The sequence below is a fragment of the Macaca thibetana genome, chromosome 1 (assembly GCF_024542745.1).
Source record: "Macaca thibetana thibetana isolate TM-01 chromosome 1, ASM2454274v1, whole genome shotgun sequence".
Classification (NCBI taxonomy): domain Eukaryota; kingdom Metazoa; phylum Chordata; class Mammalia; order Primates; family Cercopithecidae; genus Macaca; species Macaca thibetana.
In genome coordinates this window covers 27678888-27691101 of record NC_065578.1, presented here as the reverse complement: position 1 = coordinate 27691101, position 12214 = coordinate 27678888, and the positions used below count along the sequence as shown (strand labels likewise).

Genomic DNA, 12214 nt, shown 5'->3' with positions numbered 1-12214 from the left:
ACACACACACACACACAAGGGAGAAATAAGGAGGAAAGTTCTGCTGAAAAACACAGTGGGTTTTCAGGTGGTTTCCTACCCCCTACCATCAGCCGAAGTGGGTGTCTGCACCACACTTGTCTGCTGTCCTGGCACTGGAGCTCTTGCACTGCTGATCAGAAGGTCAAATTTGGTGCTTCTGCAGGTATTGGAGCAAACTTTGTCATGTTGGTAAAAATCAATCTGTCCGGAGTCCATCATTTTCCTGTGCAAAGGGAGACAAGAAGTACCAGTTCAGTCTATACCTCATATAGTGGGAACTAGGCCTCAGGGAAAAATAGGGACAACATTGCTGAGTCTACTGTGTAGATTAGGGAAACCTAATAGTGTTAGAAGTCATTAGGTTGCAAAAATTCTAATTTGGGCTTTAAATTTTCACTGGTCCTGCCCACATTTACCAGTATTCCTTCTCCCTCCGTAGTTTATTCATTATGAGTACTCCAGCAAGATCTGGTGCCAGTTTCACAGACACAAAGTTTCAGTCTTTTAAAAAACTCTCTTAGGCATACAGAAAAAAGTTGACTATACTAAACCCACTCTGGAAAATGTCCTTATAATTGGATCCACAAAACGTTATTATAGACCACAAGCAAAACCATGGGGTATTTTAATTATAGTAAATTCTATGTTATAATGTCACTTGGCTTTCACTAAATATTTTTTAGTATTTTCTTTTTTACATTTGGGAAGAATTGGCATGTGCTTGTCTTTCTGGGTAAATAAAACCCACCAAGAACAACAAAACTCAAACTTAAAGGTATTCCTTAGCCAGGCGCAGTGGCTCATGCCTGTAATCCCACCACTTTGGGAGGCCAAGGCAGGAGGATCACTTGAACTCAGGAGTTTGAGACCAGCATGGGCAACATGGTAAAACCTCATTTCTATAAAAAATACAAAAATCGGTCACGCGCAGTAGCTTACGACTGTAATCTCAGCACTTTGGGAGACCGAGGTGGGTGGGTCACGAGGTCAGGAGATCAAGACCATCCTGGCTAACACGGTGAAACTCCTCCTCTACTAAAAACACACACAAAAAAATTAGCCGGGCGTGGTGGCGAGCGCCTGTAGTCCCAGCTACTCGGGAGGCTGAGGCAGGAGAATGGCATGAAACCCAGGAGGCGGAGCTTGCAGTGAGCCGAGATCACGCCACTGCACTCCAGCCTGGGTGACACAGTGAGACTCTGTCTCAAAAAAAAAAAACAAAAATCAGCCAGGCATGGTGGCTCATGCCTGTAGTCCCAGCTAATTGGTAGGCTGAGGCTGAAGAGTCGCTTGAGCCTGGGAAGCTGAGGTTGCAGTAAGCCGAGACTACGCCACTGCATTGCAGCCTGGGTGACAGTTAGACCCTGTCTCAAAAATAAATAAATAAATAAATAAACAAACAATAAAAATAAAAATAAAAATAAAGGTATTCCTTCCCAATTTCATTGGATTACTAATTTCTGCTTACAAATCATCTGAAATTTTTTTTTTTTTTTTTTTTTTTTTTGAGACGGAGTCTTGCTCTGTGCCCCAGGCTGGAGTGCAGTGGCGCGATCTCAGCTCACTGCAAGCTCCGCCTCCCCGGGTTCACGCCATTCTCCTGCCTCAGCCTCCCGAGTAGCTGGGACTACAGGCGCCCGCCACCTCGCCCGGCTAATTTTCTTGTATTTTTAGTAGAGACGGGGTTTCACCGTGTTAGCTAGGATGGTCTCGATCTCCTGACCTCGTGATCTGCCCGTCTCGGCCTCCCAAAGTGCTGGGATTACAGGCTTGAGCCACTGCGCCCGGCCTGAAATTTTTTTTAAAAAACGATGTTTCGTTGGAAGTACAGGAGTAAAATAATTTAAAAAAAATTTTTTTTTTTTTTAGATGGAGTCTCGCTCTGTCACCCAGGCTGGAGTGCAGTGGCCGGATCTCAGCTCACTGCAAGCTCCGCCTCCCGGGTTTACGCCATTCTCCTGCCTCAGCCTCCGGAGTAGCTGGGACTACAGGTGCCAGCCACCTTGCCTGGCTAGTTTTTTGTATTTTTTAGTAGAGACGGGGTTTCACCGTGTTAGCCAGGATGGTCTCGATCTCCTGACCTCGTGATCCGCCCGTCTCGGTCTCCCAAAGTGCTGGGATTACAGGCTTAAGCCACCGCGCCTGGCCAAAATTTTTTAAATAAAAACAAAAAGAACACAAATAATGTTTGTGTGTCTCTGACTAACAAAAACGATGTGGGCTGGGCACAGTGGCTCACACCTGTAATCCCAGCACTTTGGGAGGCCAAGGTGGGTGGATCACCTGAGGTTGGGAGTTCAAAACCAGCCTGACCAACATGGAGAAACCCCATCTCGACTAAAAATACAAAATAAACTGGGCATGGTGACACATGCCTATAATCCGAGCTATTTGGGAGGTTGAGGCAGGAGAATCGCTTGAACCCAGGAGTTGAGTTTGTGGTGAGCTGAGATCACACCACTGCATTCCAGCCTAGGCAACAAAAGCGGGGCATGGTGGCTCACACCTGTAATCCCAGCACTTTGGGAGTTGAGGTGAGCAGAGCATTTGAGGTCAGGAGTTCGAGACCAGCCTGGCCAACATGGTGAAATCCCGTCTCTACTAAAAATACAAAAAAATTAACTGGGTGTGGTGGTGTGCACCTATAATCCCAGCTACTCAGGAGGCTGAGGCATGAGAATCACTTGAACCCAGGAGGTGGAGATTGCAGTGAGCCGAGATCATGCCACTACACTCCAGCCTGGGCCACACAGCAAAACTATGTCTCAAAAAAAAAAAAAAAAAAAAAAAAAAAAAATTCCCCCCAAAAAAAAACCAGGCCGGGCGCGGTGGCTCAAGCCTGTAATCCCAGCACTTTGGGAGGCCGAGACGGGCGGATCATGAGGTCAGGAGATCGAGACCATCCTGGCTAACACGGTGAAACGCCGTCTCTACTAAAAAATACAAAAAACTAGCCGGGCGAGGTGGCGGGCGCCTGTAGTCCCAGCTACTCGGGAGGCTGAGGCAGGAGAATGGCGTGAACCTGGGAGGCGGAGCTTGCAGTGAGCCGAGATCTGGCCACTGCACTCCAGCCTGGGTGACAGAGCAAGACTCCATCTCAAAAAAAAAAAAAAAAAAAAAAAAAAAAAAACAAAAGCCGGACACAGTGGCTCACACCTGTAATCCCCGCACTTTGGGAGGCTGAGTCGGGCAGATCATGAGGTCAGGAATTCAAGACCAGCCTGACCAATATGGTAAAACCCCGTCTCTACCAAAAATACAAAAATTAGCCAGGCAAGGTGGTGTGCTCCTGTAATTTTAGCTACATGGGAAGCTGAGGCAGGAGAATCACTTGAACCTGGGAGGCGGAGGTTGCAGTGAGCCAAGACTGTGCCACTGCAGCCTGGGCGACAGAGTGAGATCCCGACTCAAAAAAGAAAAAAAAAGGCCGGGCGCGGTGGCTCACGCCTGTAATCCCAGCACTTTGGGGGGTCAAGACGGTTGGATCACGAAGTCAGGAGATCGAGACCATCCTGGCTAACATGGTGAAACCCCGTCTCTACTTTTTAAAAATACAAAAAATTAACCAGGCGTGGTGGCGGGCACCTGTAGTCCCAGCTACTCGGGAGGCTGGGGCAGGAGAATGGCATGAACCCAGGAGACAGAGCTTGCAGTGAGCTGAGATCACGCCACTGGACCTCCAGCCTGGGTGACAGAGCGAGACTCCAAAAAAAAAAAAAACCTATATGAAGAAAATATTTAGCATTTTCAGCTGGCCACAGTGGCTCACATCTGTAGTCCAAGCTACTCTGTAGGACTGCTAGAGCTGAGGAGTTTGAGGCTGATCATGCCAATGCACTCCAGCCTTAGTGACAGAACATGACCTTTTTTTTTTTTTTTCAATTGCCCTTTTTAAAAAATCTTTGGGCTGGGTGCAGTAGCTCACGCCTATAATCGCAGCACTTTGGGAGGCCAAGGTGGGTGGATCACCTGAGGTCAGGAGTTCGAGATCAGCCTGGACAATATGGTGAAACCCCATCTCTACTAAAAGTACAAAATTAGCCAGGCATGGTGACACATGCCTGTAATCCCACCTACTCGGGAGGCTGAGGCAGGAGAATCACTTGAACCTGGGAGGCGGAGGATGTGGTGAGCCGAGATCGCGCCATTGCACTCCAGCCTGGGCAACAAGAGTAAGTCTCCGTCTCACCAAAAAAACAAACAACAACAACAACTAAAATCTTAGGCCGGGCGAGGTAGCTGACGCCTGTAATCTCAGCACTTTGGGAGGCCAAGGTGGGTGGATCACGAGGTCAGGAGATCAAGACCAGCCTAACACGATGAAACCCCGTCTCTACTAAAAAAAAATACAAAAATTAGCTGGGCATGGTGGCACACGCCTGTAGTCCCAGCTACTCGGGAGGCTGAGGCAGGAGAATCACTTGAACCCAGGAGGTGGAGGCTGCAGTGAGCCGAGACTGCACCACTGTACTCCAGCCTGGCAACAGAGCGAGACTCCATCTCAAAAAAAAACCGGCCGGGCGCAGTGGCTCAAGCCTGTAATCCCAGCACTTTGGGAGGCCGAGACGGGCGGATCACGAGGTCAGGAGATCGAGACCATCCTGGCTAACACGGTGAAACCCTGTCTCTACTAAAAAATACAAAAAACTAGCCGGGCGAGGTGGCGGGCGCCTGTAGTCCCAGCTACACAGGAGGCTGAGGCAGGAGAATGGCATAAACCCGGGAGGCGGAGCTTGCAGTGAGCTGAGATCGGGCCACTGCACTCCAGCCTGGGCGGCAGAGCGAGACTCCGTCTCAAAAAAAAAAAAAAAAAAAAAAAAAAAAAAAAACCAAAAAAATCCTACAATACACAGACAACGTCAACATTTTAGCATATTTTCTTCTACTAAATTTTACTTACATATATGTCTTAACACAGCCAAAATCAATTTAATAAATTTTCTGTTTTTCTTCCTTCAAATTATGTCATAAGCATTTTTCATGTAAAATCTCTTCAGAAATATTTTAATGACGGCAAAACATTCACAGTATATACTCATATATATTTAGACAGGTCATAATTGACTTTAGAAGTCTTTGACTATATATTAAAGCAGACTATAAGTTTCACATTAATAAATAATGTTGTAATAAACATCTTTATGCTTGAATCTCTACAAGCATTATGGATTTTTCTTGAAAGAGATTCCTTAAAAATAATTATTTTTATTTTTTAATTTTTTATTTATTTTTTAAAATTTTATTTTTCCCCCCATTAAAAAGAATTAAATGGGCCAGGTGCGGTGGCTCAAACCTGTAATCCCAGCGCTTTGGGAGGCCAAGACGGGCGGATCACGAGGTCAGGAGATCGAGACCATCCTGGCTAACATGGTGAAACCCCGTCTCTACTAAAAAAAATACAAAAAACTAGCCGGGCGTGGTGGCGGCGCCTGTAGTCCCAGCTACTCGGGAGGCTGAGGCAGGAGAATGGCGTAAACCCGGGAGACGGAGCTTGCAGTGAGCTGAATCCGGCCACTGCACTCCAGCCTGGGCGACAGAGCGAGACTCCGTCTCAAAAAAAAAAAAAAAGAATTAAATGGCCGGGCACAGTGGCTCATGCCTGTAATCCCAGCACTTTGGGGGGCTGAGGTGGGTGGATTATGAGGTCAGGAGTTCAAGACCAGCCTGGCCAAGATGGTGAAATCCTGTCTCTACTAAAAACTACAATTGCTTGAACCCAGGAGGCGGAGGTTGCAGTGAGCCAAGGTCACGCCACTGCACTCCAGCCTGGGTGACAGAGCAAGACTCTGTCTCAAAAACAAACAAACAAACAAAAAATCTTTCTTGTCTCCCAGGATTTTTAAGAATAAGTTGATTGGCCGGGCGCGGTGGCTCAAGCCTGTAATCCCAGCACTTTGGGAGGCCAAGGCAGGTGGATCACGAGGTCAGGAGATCGAGACTATCCTGGCTAACATGGTGAAACCCCGTCTCTACTAAAAATACAAAAAACTAGCCGGGCGTGGTGGCGGGCGCCTGTAGTCTCAGCTACTTGGGAGGCTGAGGCAGGAGAATGGCGTGAACCCGGGAGGCGGAGCTTGCAGTGAGCCGAGATCACGCCACTGCACTCCAGCCTGGGAGACACAGCGAGACTCCGTCTCAAAAAAAAAAAAAAAAAAAAAAAAAAAAAAGAATAAGTTGATTAAAGTCAAATAATGCATGGATTGCTCAAGCCAATTTCTCAGAAAGAATAAAAATGTCAACCTAAAGAGAAAAACCCAGATTCTAGCATGATTACGTGCCCCAAAGTTTGTTGAAAGGTATGTGCTTAACATTAGAGCTTACCTGAGCATGATCCCACCCAGACGAATAGCTCTCTTCCAGTCCTTCAGAGTGGACTTGCCAGCCAGATGAACAAAGTGCTTGGGGCTGATCAACTGATCATTGAACTAAAAGTAAAAAGAAATGTCCAAAATAGTCTAATGTCAACTTAGGCAGGCCAAGAGGGGAAATAATGAAATGTTAACTCTACATCATTTGCATAAAAAATACCCAGATGACATCCTAAGCCTTGACTATCCAAACTCCTGCACTATTGTGTTAGAGAAGACGATGCTTCTCGGAGCACAGTCTCCATTCCTGGTACAAAGCCACAGAATACATGCAGAGATAAGAGATAAATATATTAATAAATCTCTAAAATCCATTTATGCCTGGAATCAGGTGGTTGGGTCTCGTGTGGCAAACAAAGGCTGTTCAAATAAACTGAAATAATCTATCCAGCCCTAATGAAGACAGCATAAGCAATTCTATTTTTATCAATTTTGTTTTTGGCTAGTCAATCTAATAAATTTTTTTTTTTTTTTTTTTTGAGACAGAGCATCACTCTGTCACCCAGACTGGAGTACAACAGCGCAATCTCAGCTCACTGCAACTCTGCCCCGAGATTCAAGTGATCCTCCTGCCTCAGTCTCCGCAGTAGCTGGGATTATATGCACCCAACACTATGCCTGGCTAATTTTTGTATTTTTAGTAGAGATGGGACTTCACCATGTTGTCCAGGCTGGTCTCTATCTCCTGATCTCAGGTGATCCACCCACCTCAGCCTCCCAAAGTGCTGGGATTACAGGCATAAGCCACCTCACCTAGCCAGTGTATATATATATATTTTTTTGAGACAGAGTATCGCTCTGTCGCCCAGGCTGGAGTGCAGCGGTGCGATCTCAGCTCATTGCAAGCTCCGCCTCCTGAGTTCACGCCATTCTCCTGCCTCAGCCTCCCGAGTAGCTGGGACTACAGGCACCCGCCACCACGCCCAGCTAATTTTTTGTATTTTTAGTAGAGACGGGGTTTCACCGTGTTAGCCAGGATGGTCTCGATCTCCTGACCTCGTGATCCGCCCGCCTCGGCCTCCCAAAGTGCTGAGATTACAGGCATGAGCCACCGCGCCTGGCCGCCAATATATTTTTTGAAGATGCAAGGTTTTCCAGCCCAGGCAACATAGCAAAACCTTCCATCTCTACAAAAATTAGCCAGGCACAGTGGTGCACACCTGTGGTCCCAGCTACACAGGAGGCTGAGGTGGGAGAATCACCTGAACCCAGGAGGTGGAGGCTGCAGTGAGCCAAGATCGTGTCATTGCACTCTAGCCTGGGCAACAGAGAAAGTCACGCAATGTCTCACCATGTTGCCCAGGCTGGTCTCGAACTCCTAAGCTCAAGTGATCTTTCCACCTTGGTCTCCCAAAGTGTTAGGATTACAGGTATGAGCCACCACATCCAACCCAAAGTTCTTATTTTTTCTATTGTGACACATTAGAACAATAGCCATCAAAAAAAAAACCTGATCTAGTGCAAGAGAAAAAGGATGCATGGAACTGACACCCTTTGAAAACAAGGAGTCCCAAAATTGGCTTCAGCATGGAGAAGACAATTACCTTGACACACTTCACATTTATTCCCGGACACACAAACTTCTTCCAGAGGAGGATGGCTTTGCTCTCCCCACAAGTTATAGGGTAAGCAATTTCCATATCCTCATTTGCTTCTATAGTGCCTGTATCTGAAAACAGAAAAAAAATCCGTTATTTATCAAACAACTCTTCCCCAAAGCTGAAACTCAAAATCTCTAGTCTCCTGGTTCCTCTGAGGGACTAACACTTCACTCTTGCTGGTATCGTTTAGGGATCCTCTGGAAGAAGTCTGGCCTAACAGCTATCTCTTCCCAAGCTCCCACAGTGTGCCAGACACCGTTCTTACAACAATCCTGTGAGGCAGTGATTATTTCCTAGGTGTTTTTTTTTTCTTTTTGCCTTTTTTGAGATAGAGTCTCACGCTATCACCCAGGCTGGAGTGCAGTGGCGTGATCTTGGCTCACTGCAACCTATGCCTCCGGGTTCAAGCAATTCTCCTGCCTCAGCCTTCCAAGTAGCTGGGATTACAGCCATATACCACACACCACCACGCTGGCTAATTTTTATATTTTTAGTAGAGATGGGGTTTCACCATCTTGGCCAGGCTGGTCTTGAACCCCTAACCTCAAGTGATCCACTCGCCTTGGCCTCCCAAAGTGCTGGGATTACAGGCGTGAGTCACCTCGCCCGGTGTAGGTGGTGTTTTTTTGGTGGTGGTTGTTGTTTTGGAGATGAAGTCTCACTCTTGTTGCCCAGGCTGGAGTGCAGTGGCACGATCTCAGCTCACTGCAACCTATGCCTCCCGGATTCAAGCAATTCTCCTGCCTCAGTCTCCTGAGTAACTGGGATTATAGGCGCCCACTACCACGCCAGGCTAATTTTTATACTTTTAGTAGAGATGGGGTTTCGCCATGTTGGCCAGGCTGGTCTCAAACTCCTGACCTCAGGTGATCCCCCGCCTTGGCCTCCTAAAGTGTTGGGATTACGGGCATGAGCCACTGTGCTCGATTAGGTTTTTTTAAAAATTAATTAATTAATTAATTGTTTCCTAGGTGTTAAATATAAGTATATGGGCCTCAGGTTAACTGACTTTCCCAAGGACACACTTAGAGGTGAGAAATTGGGATTTCAACTCAGATTTGTTAAATTTCAAAGTTTCTTTCCAGTTTCTTTCCACTGACTGCCTTCTAAACAATACCTTATCAGTCATCAACAACTTCTTTAATGACAGGTATCAACTTTGAGGCTCCAATTTCTATGTGGGATTTTTATAGATAAAAAGTCTTTTCAGTTACCCTTCCAAACTGACGTTAACCAACCAACTGATGACCCTAGCATCTTAAGTCAGTGGTGTCTCAAGATGTACCACCATCAAAATCGAGGGCTGTAGTACTGGTAGGGCACACAGGGATGGGAGAAAAACATAAGGCACAGATGGCAAGAAAACTCAACCAAGGAAGCTAAGGTCAAAGGCATTAGAATGACAAAAACAAAAAAAACAAAAAAAAACCTTACCAATCCCTTCTTCAATTTTGTGTATCGTGTGAGTTTCTACTGCTACAACTGCCGTGTTGTTCTCCGACCCAGCTTCATAAATCCTGTTGTAAAAGTGTCCATCGATAAACAAACTACATAAATCATGAAAAAATTAATATTCACAGCATGGGGTTAAGAAATTTGTTTCAATCTATCTCAAAATAAATAAAATAAATATACTTTAAACTCTGACTAGTTTCCCGTTATATTTAAACTCCAAACTTCCCAGGACTGCTTAGCAGCTTCTACCATGGAAATGAATCGACAACTCTCCTCACCTCAAAGGAAAGTAATTCTTGCTACTTATTTATTTACACCACCACTTGCTACTACTGTATTACACCAGACTTTTCCCTTCATAACTTTATTTTTTAAATGTCAGCGGTGGAATAATCCACGCTTTTTACTTGCAAAGGGTGAACAGAAAGCTACCATATTTCTCTAGGACATTTACAAACAGTTACCTTCACCTTGAGAAGAAATTGAATAAAAATAAATGTCCACTCCTTTCATAACTTTTTTTTTGTTTTTGAGACAGAGTCTCACTCTCTCTCCCAGGCTGGAGTGCAGAGGTGCAATCTCGGCTCACTGTAAGCTCTGCATCCCAGGTTTGCACCATTCTCCTGCCTCAGCCTCCTGAGAAGCTGTGACTACAGGCGCCCACCACCATGCCCAGCTAATTTTTTTTGTATTTTTAGTAGAGACAGGGTTTCACTGTGTTAGCAGGATGGTCTCGATCTCCTGACCTTGTGATACACCCGCCTCGGCCTTCCAAAGTGCTGGGATTACAGGCATGAATCACCGCGCCTGGCTCCCTTCGTAACTTTAAATGGGCCGGGCATGGTGGCTCATGCCTGTAACCCCAGCACTTTGGGAGGTCGAGGCAGACAGATCACCTGAGGTCAGGAGTTCGAGACCAGCCTGGCCAACGTGGTGAAACCCCCATCTCTACTAAAAATACAAAAAAATTAGGCTGTGTGTGGTGGCTCACGCCTGTAATCCCAGCACTTTGGGAGGACAAGGTGGGCAGATCATGAGGTCAGGAGTTTGAGACCAGCCTGACCAACATGGTGAAACCCCATCTCTACTAAAAATACAAAAATTAGTCAGGCATGGTGGTGCACCTGTAATCCTAGCTACTCAGGAGCCTGAGACAGGAGAATCACTTGAATCAGGGAGGCGGAGGTTGCAGTGAGCTGAAATTGCACCACTGCACTCCAGCCTGGGCAATGGAACAACACTCCATCTCAAAAAAAAAAAAAAACCACTTTAAATGCCCATGGCATAGTATGGCTACAAGTACACGACTAATTCATATTATGGAATTACCCTGAGAAGACTAAAAAGTAGTACCAGCAGATAGTTTGAGACAGGAAGAACCAGGCTGACTGAAAAGTTGACGTCCCTTGTTGGAAACAGTGTATTTTGCCGTTGGGGTGGGAGGTGTTTGTTTGTTTGTTTTTAGCATCTTTTAAGGTACCATAACCAAACTATTGACATGAGCAAAGCCTAGTGGAAGAAAAGTAAGAGAGAAACTACATCCAAAGTAACTAGGAGTGACTAGAGGCACCACTTAGAGAAGGTTATATAATGCAGATCTCTCCAAGATATCTCTACATTTATGGGGTCAGATAATGTAACTTGATACATCAACAATCAACATCCTTTATTTAATTTCTATAATAAACTTGATGTGCTAATTATTGCATCTTGTTACTTGAAAGCACTGCCTGAATATTCTCCTTTGTATCAATGACTACCTCCACAGTGATACCTCTAGTACAGACCTCCCTTCTGAATTTCACACTCAAACATAGCCAACTGCTAAATGAATAAATACATTTGTGTGTGTGTTTGTTTCTTGAGATGGAATTTCGCTTTTATTGCCTAGGCTGGAGTGCAATGGCACGATCTTGGCTCACCGCAACATCTGCCTTCCAGGTTCAAGCAATTCTTCTGCCTCAGCCTCCCAAGTAGCTGGGATTATAGGCATGCGCCACCACACCCAGCTAATTTTGTATTTTTAGTAGAGACAGGGTTTCTCCATGTTAGTCAGGCTGGTCTCGAACTCCCGACCTCAGGTGATCCTCCCACCTCAGCCTCCCAAAGTGCTGGGATTAGAGGCGTGAGCCACCACACTCAGCCAAATAAATACATTTGGAAGTCTCATAGGACTTTGACGAATTCATTATGTCTAAAATAACCATCAAGTTCCCTTTTCCTGACCACCCTCAAACTATTATTCTTCCTATACTCTCCATCCTTGTTAATAGCACCACTCAGCACACTGCAGACAGAAATCTGGGAATCACACTAGATTTTCTTTTCCTCTTTCTCAACTCCACATAGTCAGTCACCAAATCCTGCTGGATGCATCACTTTAACACTATCCATCCTCCCTCCCTGTCTCTATCTCCACTGCTACTGCCTTAATTCAGGCCTCATCATTGCTATACTAGTATCCTTGCATCTAACTAATCTTCTACATTCCCACCAGACTGATCATGTGATTCCCTCCTTAAAATCCCTCAAATACCCTCTCTCCTCATTGTTAAAATAAACCTCCAAATCCTTTGTATGATATTTAAGCTTCTTTAAGATCTGGCCCCTGGTTTCAACTCTTCCCAAACCTCGCCTTAAAATCCAGGCCCCGGCACTGCCAAACTATTTGTGGTTCCCAAAAGTGCCATCTTCTTATACCTTCTTTCTCTTACTTCTGCCATTTCCCAGAACACTATTCTCCACGTTTTTTTTGTTTGTTTGTTTTTG

General features: G+C 45.5%; 2 protein-coding genes and 1 non-coding gene across 4 annotated transcripts in view; 1 reads left to right on the top strand and 2 right to left on the bottom strand.

The window, feature by feature from the left end:
• LOC126958026 (dnaJ homolog subfamily C member 8) overlaps nucleotides 1-12214 on the top strand; it is a 614804-nt gene that overhangs the window by 77446 nt on the left and 525144 nt on the right. The window lies entirely within an intron of this gene.
• GMEB1 (glucocorticoid modulatory element binding protein 1) overlaps nucleotides 1-12214 on the bottom strand; it is a 47782-nt gene that overhangs the window by 17393 nt on the left and 18175 nt on the right. Inside the window, exons 3-6 of one of the 2 annotated variants that reach the window (XM_050795090.1) lie at nucleotides 9425-9507; nucleotides 7934-8058; nucleotides 6343-6446; nucleotides 87-244 (exon numbers count right to left, since the gene is read on the bottom strand). In XM_050795090.1, the coding sequence (XP_050651047.1) occupies nucleotides 87-244; nucleotides 6343-6446; nucleotides 7934-8058; nucleotides 9425-9507 (470 nt within the window). Of the gene's footprint in view, nucleotides 1-86; nucleotides 245-6342; nucleotides 6447-7933; nucleotides 8059-9424; nucleotides 9538-12214 lie in introns of both variants that reach the window. The other variant, XM_050795083.1, reaches the window with a different exon arrangement.
• On the bottom strand, nucleotides 9819-9948 carry LOC126945374 (small Cajal body-specific RNA 24). Its single transcript, XR_007722431.1, has one exon. It is a non-coding gene; the product is annotated as a small Cajal body-specific RNA 24 (non-coding RNA).